Source organism: Chiloscyllium punctatum, chromosome 7 (genome assembly GCF_047496795.1).
Source record: "Chiloscyllium punctatum isolate Juve2018m chromosome 7, sChiPun1.3, whole genome shotgun sequence".
NCBI classification, from domain to species: Eukaryota; Metazoa; Chordata; class Chondrichthyes; order Orectolobiformes; family Hemiscylliidae; genus Chiloscyllium; species Chiloscyllium punctatum.
In genome coordinates, this window is record NC_092745.1 from 57,526,866 (window position 1) to 57,539,052 (window position 12,187).

Below are 12,187 nucleotides of genomic sequence, written 5' to 3' on the forward strand. Positions count from 1 at the left end.
TTGCTGAGCTCAGTTTCCCCAGTGCTTACCTCTCCCTCTTGATACAAGGTCTGTGCCCAAAGCTCCAGGGAGTCCAAAAGACTGCTGCTCCATGGCTTCTCCTTGGCTCAGTTCCTTACTTACACACCCTTTCCAACCCTGCCTCTCAACATAATCATTACAATTAGTCATACAGTCAATGTACAGCATGGAAACAGACCCTTCAGTCCAACCTGTTCATGCCGACCAGATATCCCAACCCAATCTAGTCCCACCTGCCAGCACCCGGCCCATATCCTCCAAACTCTTCCTATTCATATACCCATTCAAATGCCTCTTAAATGTTGCAATTGTACCAGCCTCCACCACTTCCTCTGGCAGCTCATTCCATACACGTACCACCCTATGTGTGAAAAAATTGTCCCTTAGGTCTCTTTTATATCTTTCCCCTCTCACCCTAAACCTATGCCCTCTAGTTTTGGACTCCCCCACCCCAGGGAAAAGACTTTGCCTATTTATCCTATCCATGCCCCTCATAATTTTGTAAACCTCTATAAGGTCACCCCTCAGCCTCCGACACTCCAGGGAAAACAACCCCAGCCTGTTCAGCCTCTCCCTATAGCTCAAATCTTCCAACCCTGGCAACATGCTTGTAAATCTTTTCTGAACCCTTTCAAGTTTCACAACATCTTTCCGATAGGAAGGAGACCAGAATTGCACGCAATATTCCAACAGCGGCCTAACCAATGTCCTGTACAGCTGCAACATGACCTCCCAACTCCTGTACTCAATACTCTGACCAATAAAAGAAAGCATACCAAATACCTTCTTCACTATCTACCTGCGACTTCACTTTCAAGGAGCTATGAACCTGCACTCAAGGTCTCTTTGTTCAGCAACACTCCCTAGGACCTTACCATTAAGTGTATAAGTCCTGCTAAGATTTGCTTTCCCAAAATGCAGCACCTCGCATTTATCTGAATTAAACTCCATCTGCCACTTCTCAGCCCATTGGCCCATCTGGTCCAAATCCTGTTGTAATCTGAGGTAACTCTCTTCGCTGACCACTACACCTCCAATTTTGGTGTCATCTGCAAACTTACTAACTGTACCTCTTATGCTCGCATCCGAATCATTTATGTAAATGACAAAAAGTAGAGAACTCAGCACCGATCTTTATGGCACTCCACTGGTCACAGGCCTCCAGTTTGAAAAACAACCCTCCACCACCACCACCCTCTGTCTTCTCCCTTTGAGCCAGTTCTGTATCCAAATGGCTAGTTCTCCCTGTATTTCATGAGATCTAACCTTACTAATCAATCAGTATCCATGGGGAACCTTGTCGAACGCCTTTCTGAAGTCCATATAGATCACATCTACCACTCTGCCCTCATCAATCCTCTTTGTTACTTCTTCAAAAAACTCAATCAAGTTTGTGAGACATGATTTCCCACGCACAAAGACATGTTGACTATCCCTAATCAGTCCTTGCCTTTCCAAATACATGGACATCCTGTCCCTCAGGATTCCCTCCAACAACTTGCCCATCACTGAGGTCAGGCTCACTGGTCTATAGTTCCCTGGCTTGTCCTTACCACCCTTCTTAGACAGTGGCACTACATTTGCCAACTTCCAGTCTTCCGGCACCTCACCTATGACTATTGATGATACAAATATCTCAGCAAGAGGCTCAGCAATCACTTCTCCAACTTCCCACAGAATTCTCAGGTACACCTGTGGGCGGCACGGTGGCACAATGGTTAGCACTGTTGCCTCACAGCGCCAGAGACCCGGGTTCAATTCCCGCCTCAGGTGACTGACTGTGTGGAGTTTGCACGTTCTCCCCGTGTCTGTGTGGGTTTCCTCCGGGTGCTCCGGTTTCCTCCCACAGTCCAAAGATGTGCAGGTCAGGTGAATTGGCCATGCTAAATTGCCCGTAGTGTTAGGTAAGGGGTAGATGTAGATGTAGGTGTCTGGGTGGGTTACGCTTCGGCGGGACGGTGTGGACTTGTTGGGCGGAAGGGCCTGTTTCCACACTGTAAGTAATCTAATCTAAACCTGATCAGGTCCTGGGGATTTATCCACCTTTACCCTTTTCAAGGCATCCAACACTTCCTCCTCTGTCATCTGGACATTTTGCAAGATGTCACCATCTATTTCCCTACAGTCTACATCTTCCATATCCTTTTCCACAGTAAATACTGATGCAAAATACTCATTTAGTATCTCCCCCATTTTCTGTGGCTCCACACAAAGGCCGCCTTGCTGACCTTTGAGGGGCCCTATTCTCTGCCTAGTTACCCGTTTGTCCTTAATGTATTTGTGAAAACCCTTTGGATTCTCCTTAATTCTATGTGCCAAAGCTATCTCATGTCCCCTTTTTGCCCTCCTGATTTCCCTCTTTAGTATACTCCTACTTCCTTTATACTCTAAGGATTCATTTGATCTATCCTGTCTACACCTTACATATTTGCTTAGGTCAAGAAGAAATTGGTACTTTGAATATTGTTAACCACTTTAATTATAGCACAAGATAGAAATCTAATGAACAATAGTCAAAAGCTGATCATGTTCCTATTCTTTAAAAATTCTATTCTGATCCAAATCTATCTAAAGTAATACTGAAATAAAAGCAAAATATAGCAGATATTGAAAATCTGAAATAAAGCAGAAAGTGCTGGCTTCTGTTTTTCTCTCTCCACTGATGCTGCCAGACTTGTTGCGTTTTCTCAGCACTTTGTTTTTATTTAACATAATACTGGTATGGCATTCGATACTTCATAATAAATCAATCATGTTTTCTTTTTGTACATCAAGTTTTCTATTAGTTTAGAAATTTCATTCCACTTACATTTTTAAGCAAATTGTCATATGCTTTAGCTAAGAATTACACAGTGGCTGTGTTACTTGTCACATATTAAATTATTATAGAAACAGAATATATGATCACAATAAACTGAATAGTATTACAAAGGCAAAACAATCTAATTATCAGCAAAGACAAAATAATCTAATCATTTAAATCTAAATATACCATTCTCCAAAATGCTTGTATATTGAAACATGTATTGATTAAAATGCAAATAAATAAACGATCATGCTATCTTACAGAATTTTTAATGGTCTCACTGAATGCACCAGTTCAGTTACCAAGTTACTAACTTTCTTAACCACTAGAATTAATTAAATAAAGGACCATTCAGCATATCTCTCTATCATTTGACTTCAATCTAAATGATTAGTTATTGGTATCCTGGAAGGAATGCCATGTGTACAGTTTGGCTGTATGATAGTTTTTAAGCAAAATATTTCCACCAAGTTCAAATATTCAGACTTTCTGAGCTCTGGCCAAACAAATTAAATTTGGTGTTGTAAAATGGCACATTTCATCCAAGGAGTTAAAAAATTGACATTGGCATTCACACAAATCTTCCAATTTGCCAAACTCATAATTCAAAAAACTCCCCTGATTCTCAGTCTCTAAGGTCTGGCAGAAGACAGACAAATTTGTTGCCAACATGAAATTCATCGCAATACTTGAAACGATATATGAGTAAGACATTGAATCCATTTTCTCCAACTTCAGAATGCAATACCGTTTTGACACCAGCTGTGCAATTTTGAGCTCAACTGTTCAAATCTTACATTTACAAAGGTGAACATGTGTTCACCAACAGGAAAGACTCACCTACACTAGTGACTTTTAAAATGAGAAAATACTTAAAATGTTGTTCGCTCATTGATTTCTTTCAGTTATTGCTTCAAGATAAGCATTTAGTGCTTTGTGTAAATTCTCATAAAGGTTTTATAAATATCCAAGGAGGATACTTAAAAAGTTCTTGCTGACTTCAAGATTTATCTACAAATCAGTTGCTCTGAGACAAGAGTATAACTAGTAGATATTCCTCTTTGAATAACAAAATTGAGAATGAACAGAGGTCATGTCGAGCAAGACAAGCTATCAATTAAGGTTGGAGAGGGAGATTTAGAAGAGGTTTAAGAGGAAATCCTATCTGCTCAGGAAGTTCAGAAGCAATTCTCCTACTCACGCTGAGTGAAGAGCAATACATCAGGCATCTGCTTCATCAAGAAAATATTTGTTAACAATTGCCACCTGTAACAAACAAAGCTGTCACCTCAGAGCTACAGCAGACTAGCAGTTCTCTGGCTCAAATCGTGTATCCAGTCCATGAAGGTGATCTTGCTGGAACTAGATGGAGAGATACATTCAGAGAGTTTTGGAGGTGCCAGGCTAAGAGACACAGGGGGCAAGGCACAAGAGGGAATAGGGTCTAGGTTACACTGACCCCATTGAAGCGGAAGACTTCAGAAGTGACCTTTGATAGGCCAAGGAAAACATAATGGATGTATTCCTCCTCTTTTTCTCATTATAGCTAGAAAAGTGAGATTTGAAAACTTCAGACTTTATGTGAACCTCGATTGACTGTGGGGGAAAAAAAATTGTGGTAGGAGTGGAACAAGGCACCCATGTGTTGGTTAATTGGCTACTTGTCAATTGTCCCACTGTCCAGTGCTAGAAATGAAATTGTGGTGGAGTAGGGACAGGTTGCTAGGCTTCAAGAACAATGTTGGTGGAACTGCATCTAATTGTATACCTCTTGCTTATGTGCCTCCATAGGAATGTAAGACTATGGCCATTGTGTGGCTGCCCCTTGTGCAGCAATATAAATTGCTCAGATCTAAAATGTCTCCCAATTCCCAAATACTTCAAAAATTTAATAATGTCAATCATGTTTAAATCCCTTCAGTGCCTTACCCTTCCCCATCTTGGTCATCTCCTACAGTTCAAAGTTCTCACCTAGATCGTCAGATGTCTGACTCTGGCATTTTGTACACTGTCTCCTTTCTTTGCCCCACTCGTGGCTACCGTGCCTTCAACTGTGTAGGGCTATTCAGGTATTTTAGGAATTTCCTCCATAAACCTCTCCACATTTCTTGTCTCTTTAATGATCCTTCTTGCAACCTTTCCCCCTCATTAACCTTTTGTCATTTGTCCTGATATCTTTTTTCTTATGTCTGTAATAATTTGTGCCTTATTTTTTCCATATTTGAGTAATTTATTGGTTATGATGTTACAGTATAACTTGTATTTACCTGGAAGAATCTGGACATTTTTGTTAGAGTCAAAAGGTGATCCATCCTTGAGCCAAGTAATGATTGCTGGAGGGTATGATTGTGCCTCACACACAAGGGAGGTGGGGCTATTCAGAACAACAATAATGTCCTCTGGCGTGCCCTGTGCATCAACACCTGGAATCTTTGGAGAAACTGGATAGCAAACAAAAAGCGCAAATATGTCATAAAGCTGATTTAAAGTATTGTTACTTTAGCTATAAATTTAGGATAAGCTTGAAATATGTCTTACAACAAATAGTAATATTGCAGGGACTAAGACCTGCACGATATCTCAGTTTGGATTGACAAATGGCAAGTAATATTCGTGCTACACAGGTGCCAGGCAATTACCATCTTCAACAGAAAGAATCTAAGAATTCTCCTTGACATTCAATGGCACTATCAATGCTGAATACCTCACTATCAACATTCTAGGGATTACCATTGATCATAAGCTGTACTGAACTAAATACTGTAGCTATTAGGGCGTGTCAAAGAACGGGAATCCTGCAGAGTAACTCACTTCCTGACTCCACAATGTCTGTTCACCATTGACAAGGCACAAGTCAGGAGTGTGATGAAAAACCCTATTTTCTGGATAAGTGCAACCTCAATGACATTCAAGTAGCTTGATATCATCCAGGAAAAAGTAGCCTGCTTGGTTGGACCACATCAACAAGCAATCACTCCCTCCACCACTAGCAATAATAGCAACGCACATGTAAAATGTACTGCAGAAATTCACCAAGGCTCCTCAGACAAAACCTCCCAAATGCATGATCATGACCATTTAGCAGAACAAGGTCAGTAGATACATGAGACTCACCACTTGCAACTTCCCTTCCAAGATATATACCATTCAGAGTTTGAAATACATTGCCATTCCTTCAGTGTCACTGGCCCAAAATCCTTGAATTACCTTCATTATGGGGAGGATGTGCGTTGTGGTCAAACCTATGCCAAATGGACTGTTGTGGTTCAAGAAGGCAATTCACTATCACCTTTTCAAGGGTAACCAAGGTAATGATATTTGGTCTAGCCAGTGACACCCAAAGTGCACAATTAAATAAATAAAGGTCTCAGAACAGTGGTTTCTGACAGCTACTCTTTAGTTCTGTGGATCTTTTACATAAAATCAACTCATTTGAGTATTATTCCCAGCATTTTGCGCATGAGATATTGAAAGAACTCTGAGGTCACAAGGTTGGGTTTTCCACTGGCAGCAGCTAGTGAACAGCTACAAGGACATGCAAGGCTTTTAAGGATGATCATTTTGAGTCTCAAATTTGCTGCTGCAGGTAAGCAGAACAGTTGTAATGAAAAATTAGCACAGACTAAAGAAATCATTGCTCACATAGCAATCACTTCCAATGGACACGATGTCTGGCATGCTTTCATAATCACTAGTCTAATGACTAATACATTCAAATGAAAATTTGATGTGCTTCACCCACAGTTAACATATAGGCTTCTTTCCCTCAGCACAACAGATACTCCATGCCCTCTGTTAGAATTGATTAAATAGATTGCTGGAGATTTCATCATATGACACTTCTCCTACAGTTGAATACCTCTGAGCCAGTAACTACTATGCAAGTAGTTTTGGGAACCAGGAGACCACCTAAGATCAAGTGAAAAAGGCAATGCATAACTTTTCTACTGCTGAAGGTGGTAGGAAGTACATAGTTGAAGAGAGGCCACAATTGGTGCAAAATAAAAAGGTGGTCCCAAGCTTCTAACAGTAGTATCTAAGAGATCCTTTTCTTATCGCAAGCCAATTGACAATCCTACTCTGTACTAATACTAAGGGGTTTCAACCTTTCGGTTTCCCAGTGTTTTAGATAGTTTTATTGGTCATTCACATCAATGTTCAGATCAAAATAAAGTTTCCAAGTCCTTTAGTCCTAATATTCCTTTGATCGAAAAAACAAATGTTTCATATCAGAATGATGTACATGCCTGATGTCCGTCACTGACTTTTTCTTTAGAATGGAGAATTCAGGTCATAGTGGTTTAATATTGCTTGACTGGCCACATCTTCTGGCACATATGCAAAACTGATGAAAACAAGACGCTCACATATGAAAACTTTATGCTTTTGGGAGGTTATCATTTCCAGTTTTCTCGTACTCCAAACCTAGAATTGTATTATTCAGCCTAGTAGATTTAAAATGTCAGCCTAGAACACCTACCTAAAACATGCAGGTTAAAGTTTTTGTTCTTATCTCCAGCTGTGTTTGAAGCAATGCAGGTGTATCGACCTGCATCAGACACATGGGCACGCTCAATCTGGAGAAAGCGCCCACTGGACAGAATCTGGTGCTGCTGGTCTTCAGTCAGAGGTTGACCATCTTTCATCCATTTTATTTGTGGAACAGGATTGCCTTTTCACAAAGGAGAAAACAAATTCTATGAAATCCTTTGCTTAGTGTAGGACATAATTAAAACCTTTGATTCTTTGCCCTAACTGAAACAATTACTCTTACCGGAAAACTATTACTATGTTGATTAGAAACACATTAAGGTAATTTTCTGTAAAACTGAATGAATTAGTTACATTTTTAAAAAATCTAATAATTAGGCTGAATATTACCAGAAATCAGCTGGGTGTCATTTTCATTGAGTTTCATGGAGAGATTTTCTCCACAATGCTGAGCAAGTTTCCCCATGCAATCATATTAAGCCTATCTCATCAACTATGCTAATTCAATTCTCTGACTCACTGTAGGTAGAAAACCTCACCACTGCTGGGATATCTTGGGACTCCTTAAAGCTATTGTGCACCTGATCAGGCACCATTTATCTGGAACTGCCCTACACATACAGTAATGTTTGCCTCAGACATGGCACAAAAGGGACCTGATGGTCTAGTGGATGGGGTAATAGAGGGGAGAGCCTTCCATTTCCTCCAAGGCTAGCAGAGGAGAGTATGACACCAGAGCCTGCCAACCTGGTGTGAGGATGCCATCTGGATCAACATGATCTCAACTGTCGAGACAGATGTCCAGCAGTGTACGATGGCAAATGACCATTTCTGGTCCACCAGTGTTACATGCTAAATCTTTTCTCTGCTACCTTACACACTCACTCTCTCTGCTACTCCACCCATCCTTCACCAAGACTCATGCTGAACCACCTTCACAATTGCAGGCAACACATTGCCTCACTTGCTATCACTCACCGTCCCCCATATGCTTTGTACTTCCACAAATCTTCACTCAACACATCTGTCTAAATCTTCATCTCCCCATTTTACATCTTGCGCCCCAGGACTATTGAGTAAACATGCCAAATACAGTGGTCCTTTGACTTCCACACTGCAGGCCAGGATAATGCTGTCGATGACTGCCCTCCCACATTACTCCTTTCACTTCAACGTTCTGTTGTCTCTCCTATTCACAACAGTAAATATCTATGAATTCCAGTTTGCTGCCTCTGATCACCACAATTGGAGCTTCCACTCCACAACACTGGCTCCTGCTAACCTCCCCTGTACTTTTAATGGATGGACTTCCAGGACAGCCTGTGACTTCCATGAATGACTTAGCTGGATAGACCTGAACCATGAGTGACCAGACTCCTAGTTGACTCTATGCAACTTGCTGTCTTCCCTCTGATATTCTACCCAAATGTTCATTTTCACTCTCCAACATCCAAGAGAGCCTAGAATAACTACAACACTTTATCAGCATCCTGTCTAGGAATGATTAATTCAGCACAGTCCATGTACCATACCAGGGGGTAATACCATATTCACTGGTCAACTACATGTTGAGCTAATAAGAAAAGCTAAATAGGACTTGATTAGGATACCTTCGAATGTAGACCTCCAGTCTGAGTGGCTATGATCGGAAATATTATAATTTAACATTGAGTTCCCTACAGCACAAACATTCATCACTTTATCAATTTACAAATGGAAATTGATAGTCAAATCTAATGTTCGGGATAACAATATCACAATGTTGATGTGTGCGTTGGTGCAATGCTGTCTTCAGTGCTTATCTTTGTTAGTATTGATATCCTGTCAATCAATCATCTTTTCCACAACAGATTACAGCAGTCAACTGCTAATAACATTTTAAGAAGGAAGTGTAAGCTATTTCACAATGACATAATATTTATTACTATGCTTTTACCTGAAGCCTCACAGGTAAAGGTAATGCTTTGATTCTCCTTGATTTTCATATCTTCTATTTTATCTTCATTAACGATGCTCGGTGGTACTATTTAATAAAAAAAATGTATATTTAAATATGACCATGTACACAATCCAAAACACTTTGCCTCTATTACAGATAAAGCCTAAAAATAGAATATATTCCAACCTCCAACAACACTTCACCTAAAAATTCAATCTTGCAGACCAATGTTGCACCCAGGATGTTCTTGACAATGTTTCAAGCTAATTAGATCTTATTTTCAGTTGTCCATTCTATTAATTTAGTACTTCAAAGCACATTACAAGCATGGTGTTTTTTTTTCAAATAATTTGCATTTGTACAGTACTTTGCATGATCACATGACATCCCAAAGTCAATGAGGTATTTGTAAAGTGCAGTAAACTCTGATGATATAGCAAATGTGTGCAGCAAATTTGCAGTATTTCAAATGAAATAATGAAAAACTGTGTTTTGTGATGCTCATTAATAAATATCAGTCAGGTCAGCAGAGATTTTGTATGCTCATTTAAGAGGGCAGATGGAACTTCAGTTTAACATGTAATCCAAATTATTGCTCCTCCCACAGTGCCGCACTCCCTCATTACTGCATTGGAGTGTCAGTTTTGATTTTTGTGCGCATATCCTGGAGTGGGATTTGCAGAATGTTTTTACTGAGACGTGAGTGTGCTATTAATTCAACACAGTTTATACAGTGATAATGATCCCTTAGAGAGAGCTGACTTGGAGAATGCCAGAACAGCAATCATTCTAAATGATTCAACCTTTGCTCCAGTAATCAGTTATGAAAATTAAAAAAATGCTGGCATATGTGTGGTAGTTCATCTTTTAAAGCAATTAGATTACCATCTTTCACATTATAATGTATTCATTTATTTTTTTTCTGTCAGATCACAAAGTTCTAATAACAGTACTGGGGTGCAATTGTGGATAGAGTGGTTGTGAGGTGTGTTATGAGGAGGGGGAGGGGGAGCACCCCCAGGTCGTGGTCCACGTTGGCACCAACGACATAGGTAGGAAGAGGGGTGAGGATGTTAGGCAGGCTTTCAGGGAGCTAGGTTGGAAGCTCAGAGCTAGAACGAACAGAGTTGTTGTCTCTGGTCTGTTACCCATGCCACGTGATAGAGAGTCGAGGAATAGGGAGAGAGAACAGTTAAATGCGTGGCTACAGGGATGGTGCAGGAGGAAGGGATTCCGGTTTCTGGACAACTGGGGTTCTTTCTGGGGAAGGTGGGACCTCTATAAACAGGATGGTCTCCACCTGAAGCTGAGGGGCACCAGCATCCTTGGCGGGAGGTTTGCTACTGCTCTTTGGGAGGGTTTAACCTAGCTCTGCAGGGGCATGGGAACCTGGACTGTAGCTTTAGGGTACAGGACCTTGAGTGTAGGGAGGTTAGGAACAAGGCATCGATCTCGAAGGAGGGTGCCGGTAAACAGGAAGGTGGCTTGAAGTGTGTATACTTCAATGCCAGAAGTATAAGAAATAAGGTAGGTGAACTTGCAGCGTGGGTTGGTACCTAGGACTTCGATGTTGTGGCCATTACAGAGACGTGGGTAGAACAGGGACAGGAATGGCTTTTGCAGGTTCCAGGGTTTAAATGTTTTAGTAGGGTCAGAGGTGGGGGTAAAAGAGGGGGAGGTGTGGCATTGCTTGTCAAGGATAGTATTACAGTGGTGGAAAAGACGATGGATGAAGACTCGCCATCTGAGGTAGTTTGGGCTGAGGTTAGAAATAGGAAATGTGAGGTCACCCTGTTAGGAGTTTTCGACAGGCCTTCTAATAGTCCGAGAGACGTAGAGGAAAGTATTGCAAGGATGATTCAGGAGAAGAGTGAAAGTAATAGGGTGGTTGTTATGGGGGACTTTAACTTTCCTGATATTGACTGGGAAAGCTACAGCTCAAGTTCGTTAGATGGGTCGGTGTTTGTCCAATGTGTGCAGGAGGATTTCCTGACACAAGATGTAGACAGGCCAACAAGAGGTGAGGCCATACTGGATTTGGTTCTAGGTAATGAACCAGGCCAGGTGTTAGAATTGGAGGTAGGTGAGCACTTCGGGGACAGTGACCACAACTCGGTGACTTTTACTCTAGTGATGGAGAGGGATAAGTGTGCACTGCAGGGCAGGAGTTACAGCTGGGGGCAGGGAAATTATGATGCGGTGAGGCACGACTTAGGATGTGTGGATTGGAAAAATAGGCTTCAGGGGAAGGACACAAATGATATGTGGAGCTTGTTCAAGCAGCAGCTATTGGGTGCCCTTGATAAGTATGTACCAGTCAGGCAGGGAGGAAAGGGTCTTGTGAGGGAGCCCTGGTTTAATAAGGAATTGGAATCCCTTGTGAAAGGGAAGAGGGCAGCCTATGTAAAGATGAGGCGAGACGGTTCAGTTGGGGCGATTGAGAGTTATAAGGTAGCCAGGAAGGATCTGAAGAGAGAGCTAAGAGTAGCGAGAAGGGGACATGAAAAGTCCTTGGTTGGTAGGATTAGGGAAAACCCTAAAGCTTTCTATAGGTATGTCAGGAATAAAAGGATGACCAGGGTAGGTATCGGTCCAGTCAAGGATAGTAGTGGGAAGTTGTGCTTGGAGGCAGAGGAGATTGGAGAGACACTAAATCAATACTTTTCATCAGTTTTCACTCAGGAACAGGACGTTGTTGCTGATGTGAATATTGAGTCACAAGTGATTAGAATGGATGGCTTTGGAGGTATGTAGGGAAGAGGTCCGGGGAATACTGGAAAGGGTGAAAATACATAAGTCCCTTGGGTCTGATGGCATTTATCCTAGGATCCTCTGGGAAGCGAGGGAGGAGATAGCGGAGCCATTGGCCTTGATTTTTATGTTGTCGTTGTCTACAGGAATAGTGCCAGAGGACTGGAAGATAGCAAATG

General features: G+C 41.4%; 1 protein-coding gene across 3 annotated transcripts in view; it reads right to left on the minus strand.

Moving 5' to 3' along the window:
- hmcn1 (hemicentin 1) overlaps positions 1-12,187 on the minus strand; it is a 597,300-nt gene that overhangs the window by 189,193 nt on the left and 395,920 nt on the right. For all 3 annotated transcript variants that reach the window (XM_072573640.1, XM_072573638.1, XM_072573641.1), the window contains 3 exons: positions 9,255-9,341; positions 7,308-7,499; positions 5,095-5,268 (listed from right to left, as the gene is read on the minus strand). In XM_072573640.1, the coding sequence (XP_072429741.1) occupies positions 5,095-5,268; positions 7,308-7,499; positions 9,255-9,341 (453 nt within the window). The remainder of the gene's footprint in view (positions 1-5,094; positions 5,269-7,307; positions 7,500-9,254; positions 9,342-12,187) is intronic.